A 20,785-nucleotide genomic window follows, 5' to 3' on the forward strand; every position below is an offset into this window, starting at 1 on the left:
ATACATATAATTACATGTATATACAGTATACATTTATTCTATGGGTCAACTATTGACCGACTTTTTAAAACTGTTATCCTATGTTATCCTAAGTAACTGAAAAACTAATTTTATCAAATCAATGTCATGGAGAGAAATGTAAATTTTGGAACAAAAGAAGCAGAAATTGATGGAATATATAGATATACTGATATATGCTACATCTTTTATATACACAACGAAAAATACTCAAGTAAAGTACAAATACCTCAAAATTGTGCAAAAGTACAGTATTTGAGTAAATGTACTGAGTTACATTCCATCACTGGCTATGGGTGATACTCTAATGACAGTATAATTTTACTTGTCACATAAAGGTGAATTTAGATGGAGCCTTCTTGTTTTACTGTCACTTGGAGAAACCAATAAGTTGACTGAACTAATCTTCGTCTTTATCAGAATTCTGAAGCATGTTGCAGCTCGTCACAGTTCGACGGCAGTAACCACACGGGGGTTTTAATTCTGGTCCACACTGAGCTTCTGAGACCTCCCCAGCTCATTAAGAAACACTCCCTTGTTCCCGAATTGAATGGAGGTGTTTTCTTAAGGTGAAAATTAGTGTTTGGAGAGCCCGTGTTGCTAAGCGACTAAGTCAAACTCAAACTACGTGGCTTTGAGCGTGGAGGAGAAGGCAAGAGGGTCGTGACGATTCTTAGGACAGATGAGACGATACACAAGGTACGAATGCATGTGAACCCCGGGACTCTATCACTAACACTGACAAACACCGAGCAGAAGAGAGAGAGAGAGTGCCGCCAAAGCGCGTTGATGAAATGCTGAATCATCGGCAGTTGGTAAGTGTCGGAGTAAACAGCATCCGCAGCAAATTTTCTAAGCCATTAATTTGTTCTGTTGGACACTCCCCGTGGGATAAAGACTTGCTGCTCCACACAAAAACAACACAACATGTACTTTGGAGATATGCGGCTCCGAAGAATGTGAGGCCAACGGCAACTAAATCATGGCAGTGCGTATGTGTGTGTTTGTGTCTGTCTCAGCGGGGGGTTGGAGTGGGGAAATGTCTTCTGCAACCACAAGGTTATGTAACCACATACGTATATGTTAAGTGTTTATATAACTCTTCGCACTGCGCTGACGAACATAACACCCTGACCATGTAACAGCACTGTGTGTGTGTGTGGCATTCCCTTAAGTGTGTAAGTGTTCAAAAGGGAGACAAAGAGATAATGAGTCCACAGGCAAGATTAAAACTACAGGAGGAGAAAGGGAAAGCAAACACTGTACCCCATATGTAGAACTATCCACAGACTGAATGTGAACAGCATATAAAAGCTTCTATATTCCACAAACGGTGGGTTTTCCCATCAACTCCTCTGTGGTCTGACAAATGTGTGTGTGAAAACCCTTCCAGCCCTCACTGGATAAATTCAAAATTGCATAAGCTGTTTACTTGGCTCTGAGAAAAGTGTTAGTGATACAAAGTTGTCACCCTCCAGTGACGGAAACAGCTTCACACTGCAGCGAGTAAGGTTTTCATGTGAGCTGTCAGTGGCTGCTCTTCAGAGACAAGAAGAAGAAAGAAAAACGAAAGAAAACTTTTCTGGAACAGATCGGTAAACGTCTGCCCTTGAGCTGGAAACACGAGTCGAGATCATGATCTGTCGTCGAGTGACATTATTAATGACTGTTACAGCATTGACTGTGACCTCCACTCTGCAGTCTGGTTTCTAGGAACAGCAGTCGCAGCACTGAGACCTTTAACTCACAACATCCTGAAAATATCGACAGGAAAAAAAAGGGGGGGTTTGTTGTGTGCGTCCAATCAGAAGTCATGCACAAACAAACTTTCATAAATGCACTCTACTATGACTATTTTAAGACAAATGACATCACTGGTACAGGAAATGTTAACTACTCCCCAGTCTAAGATCTAAGATGAAAGTGAGTCAGAATTGGGATAATCAGGAGTAGCCAATTAATGAGCGAGGATCTGACCAATGGAAACACATGAGCAATGCATGTGCCTGCGTGTAGCGCAGAGTTCCGAGAAGTTTTTTTTATGACAATCTTGGGATTAATGGCGCTTAAATCAGACGCCGATTTCAACAAGCCACAGCCGATGTGCTGTCTGCAAAGATGCAAATTACAAGCTGTTCACAACGGCTTCAAGTCGAGGCTCGCTCGCCACTTTTAGGTGAAATATCACTTTAAAGGCTGTTTTTGAAACCACGGACACAGACTGGGATTCAGGTTCATGCTCATGTTTTTTGGTGACGTCCTGCAGCCTGACAGAGACTGGTGTTGAACAATATGAATGCTGAGGTAGATCTTCGAGAGCTTTTTGAAAACATATCAAAATACCTGCAGGAGATTTATTTGCATCCATAAATCAGGAATTCAAAAAACTGAACCCGTGCGCACGCAGTCACACGGAAAGTATGAGGTCCTGAGTGCTTGACCTACATACCAGATCCACCTCTTGTCACTTACCCAAACACAACAAAAATGAGACATACCACACTGGTGAAATAAGGATCCACTGTTTTTAGGTGTGTGTGCGTGTGTGTGTTTTCAGCGGCTTCCAACACAAACTCCTTAAGTCTAAGGCGTCTCTGCTCCCTGTGTGTCACTGACCTACACACTGGAAAAATTATTAAATAAAGTGAGCGGGGTGGACAGTCTGTCTGGGTCCTGCCCTTCTGTCCATGTAAGCAGATTACAGATGACCTCAGATACTACATTTACTACAGCGCGGCAGAGAATCCTCTACGTCACACATTTCACAAACACAAGCTGTCTGGTTATCCAACACAGACAGGAGGTTACAGGAAGTGGACAGGAAATGGAGGGGATACAGAGTTCACAGGAGCAGAACATTGAATTAATTCATCTAATCATTTATATCGGACACTGTCATAAGCTCTTATCTGGATGTTTCTGTTGAGAACACTTGTTCCCTCTCTACTAGGAATTATACATATACCTACTCTGTCACAGTTATTTAACATGTTTTGGAAAACTTGGAATGGGAATCATGTTGCTATGGACAGGGCTCTTGTACTTTTCTTTACACCGTCCTCAACAAACATGGTGGAGATTTACAGTTTGTGATGGGCCTGTCCTCCCCATTCCGTGCCTCATTTTCACTCTTGCATCTCATCATACTTGCTTCTCATCTTAGTCACCTCTCATTTAGACTCCTTCCTCCTCCACGGCACTCTCTCCTCTCATGTCTCCGATTCTACCTGCCAACGTCTCCCCCTCCTCCTCCTCCTCCTCCTCCTCCTCCTCCTCCATCACCTGGCTGTAGTTTTCCCTCTTATTCTTTCATTTGTCCTTCACACCTCTCCTATCTATTCATTTGCCGCTTCCTCCGCTCACTTCTACCCATCCTCTCACTCCTCTCCTCTGGATGTCTTGTACCTGTTATCTTTCCTTATTGTCCTTCACCTCTTATCTCCCATCTTACCCCTCTTTTCCCCGATCCTGTTGTCCAGTTATATGTTTGAGCGCGCTCGCGGGGTCGCCGTGTCCTCCTTGTTACATAAACTTTTCTTGCTGATGTTTTGTTATAAAACAGGAGGAGAAAGCCTCGCCGGGCAGAAAGACCTGCAGACGTTCAGCATGCTGCCGTCATTATAAGGTGTTATTACATCAGTCTGACTGACAAAGACGACAAGTGGCACTTTGACATCACATCACATGTTCTGGTGATGTTTCATCAACTCACACTGCAGAGTTTGTGTGCTCCACCCCATATAGCCGGCGCCCTTTTTATTTTTTCACCCCTGACCCTCAAACATCCCGAGTCTGCCAGTGACTGAGTAAAAAAAATAAATTTCCTTATTTTTCACCTAATTTAACTCGAAATGTATACGTTTTTAAGTTTAATGGGCTCATTACGATAACAACAGACAAAACAGGACAAAAAACAAATAGGAGGCATTGAGTGGTACTGTATTACTAGAGTGGAAATACTATGATGTTTGAGCAAAACTTAGAAAAACAAGTACTCATAGAAGAATTGAAGCATGAAATGAGAAAAATCCCATTTCATCCCATTTCCCATGAGAGTCTGACATGATTTACTTTAGCTATAACTTATCAGAACAACTAGGCACTCCCAGCAAAAGATCAATTCTGTAACTTCATCCAAGAGACGCATCCTTTCCTCTAATCAAGTCTGGATTTCCTCTCATTTCATAAATAAATACAATAACCTGATCCAGCCTTGGCTTTTGGCCAAACTATCCACCTGATTACATGGAAATCTATTCCGTCCTGTTCTCGAGAAGTCCATCAAACAGGCTGACAAGGCAAAACACGTGTACATGAAGACAAGAAGGAAAGCCTCCTTGAAAGCCGAGATGTGATGGAAAAACACAAAACACAGACGTCAAGAAACAGGAAGCCAGATTTTATCTGACAGCTACCAGCAGCTTCCGAATCAGCGAGGCGTTTGTGTTTGGGTTAAAACGTCAGGAGAGGGTCAAAATGTCGACGTCACAGAAAATGGAGACGGGCCGGGGATGAATGAGAAGGTGTTAATGGGGTCAGTGGGTGACGTGTGACGAGTTGAGGTCAACACACAAAACCGCTCTAATTCACTTTTTCAGTACCAAGCTGCTGCACTCGATGAGACGACCTGCTTTATTAAGAGTCTAATTTCCACACACACACACACACACACACACACACACACACACACACAGTCTCAGTCAGAAAGTTGCTCTCTAACAGACAGACAGGCCACCGACGCTGAGGCTGGTCGGACAAGGGGGGACGCTTATATAACCGCTGCCTCTGGCTGTTACACAACCAGCATGTTCACAAGAATCTCACGTCCTGCACGCACACACACACACACACACACACACACACACACACACACAAAGCTGTACCACGTCACACACACTCGCAGCTCGCAGATCCCGACGAATACGGTGGCATTTCAAGAACATCTAGAGTTTTAGGAACACATTAAAATATTGGCTCACAGCTGCAGATATGCCATGATGAGTATGTCTGCCCGTGTGTGTGTGTGTGTGTGTGTATTTTCAGCCTCTTTCCTGCTGTTTAGCAGCGTTCATACTGTTCTCTCACTTTTATGACTGCTTTCGAAAAATCGTGGCAACAATAAAAATGTCAGATTGATGCAGGTTGGGGCTGATGAGAACATAATTAAGAGGACAAACACAAAACCACCAGATAAACACATCAATAAATCAATCGAGGAGGAGACAGATTGAAGAATTAAACTCTGATTTTCCTGCCAGATACTCGCTGGAAGTCATACACGGTCCAGACTGACGCATTAAGCAACCAGATTCTTGATAAATGCCGCCTTTATCACTGCTTTCACTGATTTCATGGATGTTTGTTATTCTGAACTCTCTGTTGATTTTATCTTTCGATGTACTACAAGGAACTTTTAACTAGTTAAACTGTATAAGCCCTCTGTATGACCTACAGACAAGACCATCAGCCAGAAGACAGGATATTCCTTTACATATAAATAGCTCTTCTAAATGAGTTCGGAGGATGATGCAAGGAGTCTCACAGCCAGAGGAAAGAAGCTGCTGTTTGGTCTGGTGGTAGCCCATTTACGGCACTAAAACAAAGTTTACTTTGTTTCACCGTCATCATGTTTGGTCGCCAACACTGACGAGTTGGGACCACAATGTCATTTAGCCAATGGAAAAACACTTAAAGGTGACCTCTGCTGTTTCATTGTAAATTGAGTTCCAGTTTACGTTCAGCAATTTCTACTAAAATACAGTAATTGGGGTCTGAAAGCATGTGAAAAAAATGCTCAGAAACTTTTAAGGGCACCATTAAAGAAATTGATGTTTTGTCAACAAAATTCTAATTTCACCTCTGCACCTTTTGTTTCAACCCATCACTGCGTCTACAGGGGTGAACAGAGGATACATCTCACATCAGACCAAGAGTTTAAAAAAAGAAGCCAAAACAAAAAAAAAAATCAAATCAAATAAATAAAGAAATTACTTGTGGTTTCCTTCCCAGGACAAATCAAGATTTATCATGGTTACATAACTTGCCTTGAGAAAGACAAAAAAAAAAAAAAAACATATCAGAAGACTAATGCAGCTTGCAACATGACAACACACACACACACACACACACACAAACACATACACACAAAGACACACACCCCTTTTACATAACCGACTGCCCTGAATGAGTTATTAAGGCTGCTTTATTAGAGCGAGGCAGGTGAGTTATGAAACCCTCCCGCTGGCTGCGTGTGTGTGTGTGGCTGCGTGTCAGAGCAGCCAGAGGCGCTGAGAGACACACACGACAAAGAATGAAAAGAGACGGAGAAAGAAGAAACAATGACTGTGTGGCAAAGAGAGAGAGAAAGACAGAGAGAGAGAGAGAGAGAGAGAGAGAGAGAGAGAGAGGTGAGGCAAGGTGGTACGCTCTGTTCTGTTTGTAGGCCAGTGTGTCACTGCAGCAGAGGGAGGGAGGGAGGGAGGGAGAGGAGGAGGAGGAGGATGAGGATGAGGATGAGGAGGAGGGAGAGGACACACATACAGGCCTGGATGCTGCCACACATCACCACAGTGCTGGTCAACCTCTGAGAAATCTCACCTACACAAAACCCGCACAACAAAACCTTCACACCTCTATAAACTGTCTATCATGGTACATCAGACTGTTCTAGCCGTATGCCATCATATAATCCATATCAACCCAAACACTCTGCTCCGAGCTTTTGTTCTGGACCGCTAGCTGCACATCTAACTGAGCTAACTAGCTAAAGGTAGCTCCAGAAGGCCGCAGTTTGCAGCTTTTCTTGTGATACGCAGCGCTTTATTTGAGGCTAATGCTTATATCCTGCTCCTCTAAGTTCTCTTCTAAATTAGTCAGATGTTACACAAATAAACGCTCCAGAGGCTTTACATAAAGGTGCCTACAATGTGACTGGTGGTGGTTTGGGACAAACGCCGGCGTCATGAAATTCACCCTCTGATCACGAGGCTGCTGTAATGTAACACTATACAGCACTGCAGCCATTTAGTGAGAGAGAAAGGGTCGAATGAGGCAGGACAGAAACAACAGCAGTTTGTTCATGTGAAGGAAGGAGGGAGGGATGAAATCTGCACTGAAAAACACAAGGAAAAATGAGAAGAAAGAGAAGCAGAGAGAGAAAATGCAGAAGGGAACAAAGTGACTGGCATTGTGCAGCAGCGAGATAAAAAAAAAAAAAATCAACCAACAAAGAGAACTTTAAAAAGGGGGAAATTTACATTGAAATGAGAACAAAGAGAGCGGCTATATCATCTGACGGGAGGAAGGAGAGAGATCAAAAAGCCCAGACGTTTAACAAAGGCGACATTAGGGGAAGTGGGAACGAGAGCCATGTGGCTGGCCCGGCGAAGCCTACATCCTCTCTATGAGCTGTGGCGTTATGAAAGCAGCCAGACTACACGTGCTCCTGGTGTTGGCCCCGACCCCGGAGCCGGTCTAAACTGGACACGTTGTTCCTGTCCGGTGTGCCGAGGACAATCGCAAAACCGAGCAGAGCGTGCAACACTGCACAAAGTAAAATAGGAATCAGGACAAATGGCTCCATCCTGTTTTGTTGGGCCATAGAGTTGATGTTACTGCTGTTGACTAACTCCCCCTTTTTTAATCAACCATCCAAAACCATTAAGAGTATTTGTCACATGTAATCTTGGTGTTCAAATGCTTTAAAGCCCTCCTGATGTCACACTTAGAAAGGATGAAAGGTGTGATCGGTGCTCCCACCGGCCCACTAGACTCTGCTTCAGCCATTTTTGCCTCTTGACAGCCTCAAAGTGAGCATACAAGTTGCTGTCTCAGTTGCTGGAGACGTGTCAGCGCTTGACAAGGAGGGGAAGGTGGGCTTACATTCTGTCTTAGTTCCCAGACCTACCACCATGTTTCTGGGATCGACCTACTGGAATCGTTTTCCCGTCCGTGACGTCGACGGGGGTGTCCTGGAACATGCTCCATACTGCGTCATGCAGCCAAGACATTGTGCTTCTTTTCACAATCAACATTTCATCACTGACGGACAGACTGTACCCGCAGGAAGACGGTCATAAAAACGCGCTCACGCACACACCCTTCATAATGCATCGAGGGAGAACAGCGTGTTCTTTTAGCCTTTATCACTACTCGACATGCCACATTTGCAGCCACGACAAGGCACCTAGTGTGTCTTTGCACAGCGAGCCTAACACCCAGAGCAATCCCAGGAATTACAGGCGCATAGATGTTAGTTGGTTCTGAATAAATGACCCCTGTGAATATGTGTCGCGATAAATGCCAACACAGTGAGAGGCAGAGGCAGGAGAACACGATGCACCCTGAGCAAATCCACAAGCAGCGGTGACTAATGATGAACAAATAATGGAATGGTGTTTTTTTTTTTTTGCAAGATCCTCAACTGACCAGCTCAGAGGTGCTGAATATGAACAGATGGACTTTTCATGCAAATTCTAAATCTTGAATTATTCAATAGCTGTTCTTTTTAAGTCACATACAGCTGTAAATTAGCTTGAACATCTTTAGCCACATTCATGCTGACAAAATCTATATTTTTCTAATGTCAGACACAGGCAGGCAGTACAGTGGAGACTGCAGGCAGTCAGGAAAATGATACGTTTTTCACTGTTTTGTCTCGGCGCTCTGGATTTGAAATGAAAATGACTGTAATGTTGACTAAGAGCTTTAATTTGAGACTGTTCACGTCGGTTGGGTGAACACTGTGGGACATTTGCTACGAGAAAACAATACTCTACATGAAGACATAGTGAGGAAGGAGTTTTTAATGGGACAGGCCTTAAACATTTTTACTGGCAAAGTGAATCATATGATCTTAATAGACCAAATGATGTCATTAACCCTCTGAATGTCTGCATTTGTGAGTCTGAGACACCAGACGGTCAATTTTCAACAGACTGAAGCAAAGGTGCCCAAAATTTTTTCTTCAGTGAGACAAAACTGAAACCTAAAGGTGTCCGATGGGCCAAAAGCAAACACATACTGATATATTATGGTAAGCAAGCACCTATCATAATATAATTTTCTTTTTATAATCACTTCACTTCTGTAGAAACATCTGGCGGGTCAGTTCAAACCTTGAAACCAGCCCTGGACTAAAGCTTAAGTTAATTCGTACATTTGGTCAAGATCCCTAAAATCATGAGGCTTCGTAGATAAACACCTACAATTCTTGTCTTGTTCACCTGAGGTGGACGTAAACACCTCCGATACAAAGCTAAAAGTCAACATTTAAACTGTACTTGTGTTTTCATTTCAAATCCAATGTGCAGAGACAGCACACAGAATATCACTGTCCAACCATTAACACACTGGAGATGTTCAAAACATTACCCGGTGGGTCTGGTTTGTTGTATTTTGCACTTTCAATACTATGAGGACTATTTAACTGTCTTGTAATGGGGTGATACAAGTCTTATTTGATGAAAAAAACGCCACAGAAACATTAGAAGCAGGGATTTAATCCAGGGTTAATTGACCTGAAATTAGCTGAAATGAACCGTAGTGGTGTAAATTCATGGCACAAATCCCTGAATGCAACATGAACTGCTAAAAATACTCTTCTTATCTCCCCTCTTTGTTGGTAAAACAACACTTTGAACTCTCTCAGTTCCTGCCTTGCCATATGAAGACAGAAAGCACACTACACTGAAAAAAATAAAAAAAACACCTCGTCACAGATTTTCTCCGTTCATCCAGACGAACAGCGGCGGCGCCTTTACCCCCCACCCCCCTAACCCACTGGTCTGATGAACCATATGTTTTCCTGCCTCCACATGCTCACACTTCCAGCATGGCTCAATCCCGCGCCGACCCACCAATCAGGCACCGGCATTGGTTTAGGTAACCGTAGAAACAGCCAATGGGAGGGCAGGCCTGAGACCACAACACGAGAGCGAGGCAGCCTGCACTGCACGGGGGGGAGAAAGACCGGCTGAGAGGTGGAGAGAGTCTGACTGAGAAAAAGGAGAGAAAATGGGACTAATCGGACGCAGACCGATGACTCTGAGCGAAAGTCGAGAAAAATGAAGAGCTAGATGGAAGTTCAGAGAGAGGAGAAGGAGAGAGGGGAAGACAGATCCACGTGCATGTTTAAGTGGGTATGGAGCCGGTGTTACACAACAACGTTAAGTAACTTCTCAAGCGTCGATCAGCTGCTGCTCATTCTCGACATGTCTGGGAAGGTTTTCTGCTCATCAAGTCCTATTTTTACTGACCCCCTTTCCTCTCTGGCTCAATTTACAACGCAGTGTTCATCATCTCGTCATCGAGAGATGAACTGCTGAGGATCTCTGCAGCTTTTCTGTGCAGCAACTATCTCTCTCTTCTCAAAGCTTTGAGCTCCCTCTTCCATCTCTCTTCATCCTGCAAACTTTCTACCCGTTTTCCTCAGTGTCAGGGGATTCAGCCCTTCCTCCAAAAAGGTCAGAGTGATGATGTCACCTACCTGCGAATGACTCTGATTCGTCCAGGAGCAGCATGGTTATCGCTTCTCAAGAAGATCTGGTCTTCTCTGCTGTCCTTCTTCCTCTCCTCTGATCTCTTTCACTCCCTGTCAAACTCTCAAAAACTGCCTCCTCTTTCAAGAGAAGGGAAGTGAACAGGAGATGTATTCCTCGCCTGCTCTCAGACTTTTGTTTTACACACGGCTGCTCTTTAATCTACTGCCTCAGTGACTGACTGACTCACTGACTACTGGCCGTCTGCTAGTTGTGCGCCTCTCTAGTCAATAGCACTGTGAATGTGAGGCAGAGGCAGGCAGGAGGGCTGGCAGCTGAAAAACTTACATAACCCTTCATGCTGGAGCCGGGGCCCCGCTGAGGGGGGACTCGTACGGCCGATCCTCACTCAATCCCTCCCCCACCCCCCCCCCCACCCCGCCTTTTCAAAAAGGAAAAACACTCCTCCAAAACACACAGAGCATGTACGGAAGCAGCCACCCACACATTCATGCTGCCTGTTTTTGTGTTTGTCAGTCAGAAAAAGAAAAAGAAAAACAACATGGCTCAGGAAAGACGCTCAGCTCCGATCAACACGTTTGTCACCTTAACAGAAAAGTGCTTCAGAACAATATAAAGAAGTGACACAGCTACATCAGACAGTATTTTATGTGTGACTGATCCATTTCATTTTATCGATTCGTTTTATACTTTTATCATTTTTGCATGGGTTGGATTCGCTTAACGTTTGTTAGCTCGAGCATATCTCCCAACATATATTTTTGATTACTGTCCAGATCCCAACTATACCAAACACCAATACACTGTGCTAAAGATAGGTACATTAGCATCAATTATGAAAACATATCTAGAGTTTTTCCCTTTTGTGTAATAGTGAAGCCCTAAACATATGCAACATCTCAAACTGATCAGCCGACGGAAAACGAGTTGAGGGACTCGAGGATAGCGTACCCGCCACTAACAATGAAAAACTACTTCACAGAAAGGTAATTAATGAATGTAGATACAACGGGATGGTTATTACGAAACCATGCTGACCACAAATAGCTTCCAAAACAAAGTCTTGTTTCATGAATATCAAGGAAATACTTTAACCTTTAGGGTTAATAAGCTTAATGTATTACATGCTCTAAAGTTGCAATATGTACAATATGGCTTCATCTCTTTCAGGTTTGAGGGAAGTGTGTTTGTTGATAAGTTAACAAGGCAACTGAGCTCATCTTCAATTTGTAAAAGAGAGAAACTTGAATTCAGTTAGTGACTTTAATTTGCTTGTGGCTAGACTAAAAAAGCTGTGCGGCTTTTTGGGCGAAGCAATCTTGCAGCTCACACACATCTCAAACTGCTCATTTTAGTCAATTTTATGAATGATTTAAACTAAAAGTCTTACACATTAAACCTTTAAGTGTGAGTGTTTTTACTATTTCTCTCTTTTTCTGTTCAATTTCAATTAGCCCTGCTAAAACAACCTGTAATCAATCATGTTGTTATGGCGATAAAGTATTGAATCTAGAATAATGGATTTTACAAACACACTTCTTCCTGTAGGAAACACGGACTTGAGTGCTTGTATACATTAGAGCTGGAGCCCTGGTGACCCAGACAGACAGTTTGTATGTCTGTGCAACATAATCAAGGGCACAGGGGAGTAACATGGCTGCTGAAATCTGTGTCAAGGTCCCTGAAACACCTAAACACTAAAAATGGGTTCTAAAAAGTTACACAATCCATACGGAGCACTGCGACAACCTTGATGATACTGAGCAAACAATTCATTTACACTAATATTTGCTGTGGATTTGGTGAGCTAAAATTTGGCTTCTGAAAAGCAAAACAGTTGTTTCTCCACTTATTACAAAATAAGATCAACCCCAACATGTACACAAGGAATGATAGGAGACAGAACAATACTGATATAGTACTTATAAACCTGTTTTTCAGAAAAGCTAAGATACCATGTCCTCTGTTGCAACAGCACTACTTTTGCACCAGACTACCTTCACAAAATGCGTAATTATAAGAAGCAAGAACTTCTTCAACATTCCTCGTTTTAAAAACTCCCACGTGAAACTCCGCAGTGCTGTGTATCGTCAACATAAAGTAAAACAGCACACTGGAAACTTTACGACCATTAAAAGAGAGTAAAGCGTGTCCCGAGGCAAATTTGTCTGATTTGCACAGTTAATTCACCCAGTGTGTTAGTATTTTCACAGACCTGGGGGCACAGTTACGAAAACTTGCAGGAAACCCCTAACGCGGGATTAAATGGCTCATTACTCCAAGACTGAAGCTACTTTGATTTACAAAAACTGAAGGAAAAGAGAACCCTTCATTCAAGCTTCCCCTACAAACACATTGGCATAACTTTTATCCAAATTAATTGATTAAAACCCTTGTGAATTGAGACAAAGATTTCTTTTAGGCACAAGGACAACCCTTCCATCTATTTCACAACATGCCTTATGAAAGCTCTGAGCTCCGCTCTGCCCGAGTGGCCCTGGCCACAGACTTGGCACTGCAGCACATGTAGGTCAGTAAGATAGAAAGCTCCCTACTGTCTGCATACATACACTGATAAGTAGACAGACAGCAGGAGAGACATGAGGACTAACACAGGGAAGAGAAGACACCGATGTGTGATAACAAAGAAGCACCGAACCGGTCAGTTAACAAGAACTGTTCAGCTACTCACCCATGTCATGTGGTTGAAAGTTTTTTTTTTGTCTCCTACTTCTTTGCTGAGAGATCCATGCCTCCTCTCCACTTTCACTCTAAACGTACTCCAGCCGGTGTGTATTCCTCCTTCATACTGCTAGTAAGACACTTCCCTCAATGTCCTGTCTAAACTGTGTCAATGCGTGTGTGCGAGGCTCTGAACATCTAGTCTCGTCTCGCAGCTTTACCGGCGCTCCAGTGAGGACAGAAGGCCATGGGGACAATTACAAAACAATGAGTCGCTTGAAAGCTGCCCCGGCCTGCCGTGCGTAGGAAACCCCCTGCTCGTGTTGCGTCTCCTCCCTCCCTCATTCTCCCCTCCCCCAGCCAACTGACACAGGAGCGAGTGTGATGTCACTAAGCCACGCCCACTCCATAGAGGCAGCCTTAGGTAACAGGGGTAATGGGGTTCGACCAGGAAAAGATGTATAGAGGAGGAGGAGGCAGGGAGGGGGGGGGAGGTTGAGTGCAGGGAGGTAAAAGGATAATCTGGAATGTTTGTTGCAATCTGTGGTGTTGCTGATCTTTGATCATTTCACCGGAATCTTTCGAAGATCACAACTCCAAATAAAGGACAAACATCTCAAATGAAATTAGGGTTGGACTGTACTTGTCATTAAAAATACAAATCCCAATAATAATAATTTGTCATGATAGGACAGAAAAATAAAATAACTTGCAAGTACTTAAGGTTTCTCATATCACGTCTCGGCCATTTCAAACTATTCCGGAAGAAAAAAATATGAAATCAATGACTGAACCTATGTCATGATTGAACCTATGCCATATACATTGTAAAATCTCATTGTTATTTTGGTCACCTTCAAATTTTGCACAAACATCAAAATGACTTCAGTTAGAAGAGAAATTATAGGCAAAATTATTTAAGAAACGATAATTTTCCCTCAGCAGGCACACCAACTGTAATGTCCTTGTTGATAGTATGCAGCTGACACTACAATGCTAACATGTTATTACAGACCATTCAATCATCATTCGGGCCTTTCAATGATTATCCCTGTGGGGGAATGAGGCAATCAGAAATGGACAGGAAGGAAGGAGAGAGAGGAAAACTGCAACTGGAGAAGGAGGGCAAACAAGAAAATTAAATGAAGAGTGAGAGGAGGATGAAAAGAAGAGAAAAGAAAAAGGAGCAGGGATGAATCAAGTCATGTGCTACTACTTTCTGGTCAGTGCACGCGGCGGAAAATAAAGTTTGGCTTCGCGGGACGGTATCACACGTCGTAAACAGCAATAAACACTTCATAAACACCATAATTGCCACAGACAGTAAATTTCAGCAACACTTAAATGGCGAAAACCATCAATGCTGGGGATGGTGAGTAGAATGAAGGGGAAATATGGAGTACATACCCAAGACAAATGAATACTGGAAGGGAAAAAGGTGGGCGGGAGGCATCGAAAACAGGAGCCACGGGTTAAAAAAGACCAAAAAAAAAAGCTAAAGAAAGGGAAAAATTAAGAGTAACGTAAGGATAGAAAACTGTCAAACAGGTGAAATGAAGAAGTCAACGAGTGTACATGAAACCAGGAAACAGAGAAAATCAGTGACAATAAGGGGAGGGGGCTGCTTCAAAACAAGCCTGTGAACCCAAAGACCCCTTTAAAGCCATGTCGGTAGTGTGGGCTAATCCTTCACAGATCACTGAGACACATGCACACACACATACACAGGGTGGAAGGTGAGAGCCCTGTCTTACATGGCTATACACACTAACCCACATTACTACAGGGCTTGGGGGAGGGGCAGCGGAGCAAGGTGGGGGAGGAGGCAGGAGGAGAAGGCGGTGACAGCAGTGATCTGAAGCAGAGGACTGCCTGGCAATGTATGATGGCGCTCACACATACACACACATTCACCTTTGCCACAGTACCACAGTTCTGGTATCCCGCCACGCCTCCTCCTGCAGGGAAAGAAAGCTCACATTTCACTGTTTACATAACCTCGATTGACCAATAGAGAGAGCGAGAGACAGGGAGAGAGAGAGAGGGAGTAACAGTGTTTTTGTGGAAAGGCTGGAGGAAGAACATATCTATGTGACAAAAATAATCTGTTAGTTATCTGTAAAATTATGACAATATGCATTAGTGTTATCAACTGGACTGACTTCGCAACAGAAGAATCAAAGATAGAGCAGGTTAGCTTCTTATTAGCGTTGTAGCAATTAATCAATTAGTTATCTACTACTGAATTAATCTCTAACTATTTTCATTATTGATAATTAATTGTTAGTGGGTAGGGTTTTAACGAAAATAAATTAATTGAATATCTTTGGGCTGTTCACTTTTAAACACATTTAAGGAAAATCCTGGGCTTTGGGTAACACCACTCGACATTTTTTCTACAACTAATCAATTAATTGAGAAAGTTAGTGACAGACTAATCAACTATAATTGTTAGTTACTTGGCATAATTCTTAAAGGTGCCCTTTGTAACTTTTTTAGTAACAGTTTTGGTTATATAGTCTTATATTGTTGAACAGTCAGACTTGTATGATCTTTTTGTTCAAACTCCACCATCATCGGACAACAACAGAAACGGCTACACTTGTTAAGAAAAAAACAAAGAATCACTGAAATGCTGAGGAGGAAGCTGAAGGTGTAAAGGATACAGTGACAGAAGGGTTGGTTTCCATTTCCAGCTCCAGTTTACCCATGACTGAATCCCTGACTTGACCTCAGACACGAACAGTAGCAGTTATAAAGCAGTGAGAGGACACACTGCTCCTAAAACCAAGACTACACAGATACTGCAGGGTTAGTGGATTACACAGTTGAGTAAACAACTGTACTGTTCCACCTTTTTTGAATGAAAGTGTAGATTTCTTGTCCATGTTGCCTTAAAAAAATAATCTGAAGTTCTGGCGGCCTGCTGATATAGATCAGGTGAAATGATCAGAAGCTCAGGAACACAGACTCAGTGGACCCGGTGCTAAGATTGTTTCCTCCATTGCTGTTTCCAACGTTAAGAATGAACCTTGAACGTCAGCATGAGTGGATGTCATGCCTCACTAGGAACACGTAGAGCCAGTCGGTGCTTATCATAGTAACTATTTGTACTTTTTAAATCTTTATTGGTGAAAATAGGTGACCTGTATTGTTTAGACTTCAATTTACTTAAAAAAACAGATCTATTGAGACGTGTCACCCTGTAAAGAAATTAATATTGAATCAAAAGCTTTTTATCTGAAAAGTCACGACACCCAGATGTAAACGACGATCATATCTGCCCTGGTTTAATCTCTTAGTCTATTATTCACGATCGGAAAGTAAGTCCTCCTGAGTGACAAAAACAGTGTGTATATCTTCAGTTCTTGCTGTTGATTCTGTAAAATCAAGTCAATGAGATTCTTGAGGCCCACTTTTAACTTTTTTTTTTTTAACTCCGCACTGAAGGATGATTCAATATTCTTAAAGATCATTCTCAATTGGACACAGCAACATGACCAGAAAGCTTGGTTTTTGGGAAAAATAACTAACATCATTTGTTTACAGTCTAACAGCTGAGACAAGACTCTGTGTCTTCTTCTGGAGCAGCCTGAGGTGAATGAATTAGCTTGGACGAGGCTGCGGGAACGAAGGTAAACCTGCACAAAATGTCTCAATGTAAACTCCATAGAGATCTCAGCATTTGGATTAAATCTATTCAGTAGAAATAACATGTTGAGTCTGATCAGTGGGGTTCAGACTGAGAACTCTCTGCAGCCGTGACAGCCCCAGATCGGATATTCTCCCGTCCTGACCGCTGCTGAAAAGGTCCGCTCACCATCTGATGACAAACATGTCAGCAGGCCTCCGCAGAGTGACTAATGTGAAAATGATGAGCCAACAGCTAACACATGAACAAAGATGGCAGGTGGTTTTACTGATGAATTAGTCAATCTCATGATCAGTTAGGCATCCAGCCAGAGCGTTACCTGATCTGAAGTCTGCTCAGTATGTAGAGCAGGTGGTGTTACTGTATCACCTCCTACACTTCACTCTGTTCAGCCCTTCATCAGGTCTCACACACACATACGCGGTTATGAAAGCAGTGTTTTTGACTCTTCCGCTAAATTGAACGGTATCAGATGAGAAAGACCACAAAGAGTTTGATCATGCTGATACTCGTTATCTAATTTTACCTTTTATCTAAAAACATTTCACTGCCGTTTATTTACGTAATCCAAAGACTTCTAAAATTACTGTCAGACTGCAGATAGAGAGGTCCCCGAGCTGATGCCCCGGACACACAACATACCTCTACGTGTGCACGACGGCTGCTTCACTGAACTGCTGTGGCTCACACAGTGTACGGTATGTGTGTCCACACAGAGAGTGTTGCTGCTGCGGCCATATCTAATCACACCGAGTTAGCCTTCAACAATGGCCATCAATTATAGAGTGCTTCATTTCAGCATAAATATCACTTATATTTTGTTTGTCATTTATTCGTATTTCGTTATCATAAATATAATTACTTTTTTTCATACCTATATTAGGATGTGAAAAAATCCAATAGATATTTCAGTCAAATACACCTAATGCAGGCGTTATATTTTACAGTTTAACAATAAACTTTATTAGCTACAATAACACCTGTGCACTGAAACAGTGAACTGTTTCCTCTGGGAATTTAATAATTATAAGTGATCTCAAGCATGTTTCTGCAATATTGTCCCAAAAAAATAAAAGGTTTTCATATCAGATAATGTAAACAATACCAGTATAACTGTGATAAAATTATTGGCCAACCTATGTATCAGCTGGGCTAATATGATCATTTCTACTGGTGCAGTTATTCCTGATTGCAGAAATGAAATGTGATGTCATACTCTGAGATACACCCTTTGACTTAAAGCACGTCCGTGAGCATTTTCAGAACAGACTGCGTTGCACGATCGCTGGAGCAGATTGTGGCCTTTCTAGACATTACTTACCTACTTTAAATAATGGTTTAGTCTCCAACTCAAAAAGAATCATCTCTTAGTCTTTAGCTGTCAGATGCTGCAGCTTTACCCCAGCTAGTTGCTAGCTTTGTCGGTCTGCAGCTTGGGGCTAAACACGGTGCAAATGGTGGGTTTAATAGAGCTGGATTGCTAAACGTAGCTCCCTGTAGCTGCTGGAATTAAACTTGAAAAGATCACTAAGCATACATGAAATAATAAATGAGCCGTAAAACCAAAACAATGAGATAACAGAGGCTAAACAAACTACAAAGTTGGTTGTAATTCTCCTGCCTATGAGCGACACCTTTCCACGTTACATGTTTGATTCGAGGTCAAAGCTGAAGACCATGATGCTCTTCCACTTTGTTCCGTCCCTCTTTATTTTATAACATATACGATTTTATAAGATTTGAAGCTGTTGTAAAGAATACGGTGTTAATAATGAGCCTTACAAAGGAACTACACGGTGCTTCACCGGCCCTGTTCTGACGCAGGTTGGCAGGGTTATCTTGACGCTGATTAAACCACCAGGTGTCTGTAACATTCGTGGGAGGAAACATGTTTACTTGTTTTTCTTCAATTTGCACTTGAGAGTGTGAGCGTGTACTCTGCTTACCGACACCTACACACAGGCAGGGGAGCAACAGGCTAATTAACAGACTATTACTCTGCTGCTCTCAGGGGCCAGTGTGCGTGTGTGTGTGTGTGTGTGTGTGTGTGTGTGTGTGTGTGTGTGTGTGTGTGTGTGTGTGTGTGTCTTATGAAAGATGTGACTAAACCTCACGACAGCCTCATCTGAGCTGTAAAGAGCCAATAACATGCAGTACACACCCCTCAATCTGTTCACACACCCACATGCATGCGTGCACACACATACACGCACACACACTTGACCCAGAACAGACATCCCAGCAGCACTGTGTTGCTGAGAAGGATGATTTTATTTTAGGAGACTGGTCCCACCTCCCAAGTCCATTTCTCAATGCCACTTTTTGACGAATGGCCTCGCTTCCACATGACACACACACACACACACACACACACACACCTTGGTTTTTCTAGGGTATGTATGTGCACTGGTTGTGTCTTCTGTGGAAGGTGCTTTCCAACAGTAAGTCTCATTGTTTTTCTGATTCTTTTTTTTTTTTACTGAAATATTCCAAGTAATGAAAATCACCATTTTCGAATAGTGATTTCATGGCCCCCTGCATCATCATGCTTTTGGTTGAAAAATAGTTTACTACAATACACAGGTTGTCTCAGTGGCAAGAACAACGTTCATTAGTTACATACTCTTGCAGTGGTTTTCATCACATCTGTCAGATTGTAGGATTTTAGTTTCACTCCGCAACCTTTTTAACATGTGGAGGGCCCCAGGGTTCAACTCTAGGACCATTCTAATTTTCCTTGGGTATCATGATTCTTCAAAAGCCTGATTAAATAGGATTTTGATTTAAACATTTTCTCTACACCTACAGCTAAGCCATTGGTAGACTATTGCATCTGGATTTGTAGAGACCAACAAATGATTGGTTTCATGCCCTGACAACCATTATATACACTTCTAAAAAGATAGAACTATCTTACAACAACAGTATGACTTAATGCTGGTGGCTTCTTGCAGGTCAGGGAAAGTTTTTTTTTTTTTTTTTTAACCAAAAAATAAAGATTCAACAACTCAACAAAAAATTGGTTGGGATTCAACCAAAGGATAAAAATAATCAGTTTTCACAAAAATCTGTAAATTTCACAGTTAACTCCGAGACTTCTTCCATTCCTCTTTTCAAGATCAGACAGTTATAAACATTAAAGATTCTTAAGTTGTTCACGCCTTTGGGTCCTTATAATTGGACTACTGAAATTATATTGTAACAAGTGTAAAGAAAAGAGAACATATCCCTACACTTTTGGCACCACTACGCTGATTAACCTCGTTTTAGGATTGACCTTAAAATGTTACTGATTAACTTTAGATCTCTTATTCTTCAGTTCCTTATCAAGCAGCTCAGGATGGTTGTTGAGCCATATGTTCCCAAATCACTTTCTTAAAATGTATTTTAACTGTGTGGCCTCTGGAAAATCTTATGCTTGAGACATTTACATATTTTGCATCTTTACTAACCCAGTGAATGAGATACCTACACATTAGTGTACTATACATTACGTATGCATCAGTTTCTCTTGTCTTAATATATGGTTTGCTCCCACATAACAGAGAAGATATTACTGTCCTCTCTCCAGGTGGAAGTATCTCGAAACATGTCCGTCTGTTTATCAGCGAGTCTCTGTCTCTTTTGAGTTTATCATGGAAAAAAACTCAGTCGAGAAATGACCTTCCATGTCAGCCAAGTACATTTCCATTGTGTCATCTTTACTTGTGCAGTCTTTTCCCCTCTTAATGAGGGGGAAATGACAGCAAAACGAAAACACATGTACATGATTACCGGCACTGGCATGTGAACACAGCGTCAATCAGAAACCAACGACATGCTAAGGAAATACTCCAGTGATGACCTCCCAAACACAGGTTTTCTAAAAAAACCTGCAAATAGCAATAGAACGTGTCATTTACCACATGGATGTGTGAGCTGTGCATGTAGCGGT

At 42.3% G+C, this 20,785-nt stretch overlaps 1 protein-coding gene across 3 annotated transcripts in view; it reads right to left on the minus strand.

Annotated features, from left to right (window-relative positions):
• Positions 1–20,785, minus strand: part of LOC115584722 (helicase ARIP4-like) — a 74,056-nt gene that overhangs the window by 25,546 nt on the left and 27,725 nt on the right. Inside the window, exon 1 of one of the 3 annotated variants that reach the window (XM_030422341.1) lies at positions 13,210–13,425. The exons of 1 other annotated variant lie outside the window; for it this stretch is intronic. In XM_030422341.1, coding sequence (XP_030278201.1) covers positions 13,210–13,213 — 4 coding nt within the window. In that variant the 5' untranslated portion in view covers positions 13,214–13,425. Of the gene's footprint in view, positions 1–10,504; positions 10,812–13,209; positions 13,426–20,785 lie in introns of those variants that run through there. One more of the 3 variants, XM_030422340.1, reaches the window with a different exon arrangement.

The sequence above is a fragment of the Sparus aurata genome, chromosome 7, assembly GCF_900880675.1.
Source record: "Sparus aurata chromosome 7, fSpaAur1.1, whole genome shotgun sequence".
In the NCBI taxonomy this organism is placed as follows: domain Eukaryota; kingdom Metazoa; phylum Chordata; class Actinopteri; order Spariformes; family Sparidae; genus Sparus; species Sparus aurata.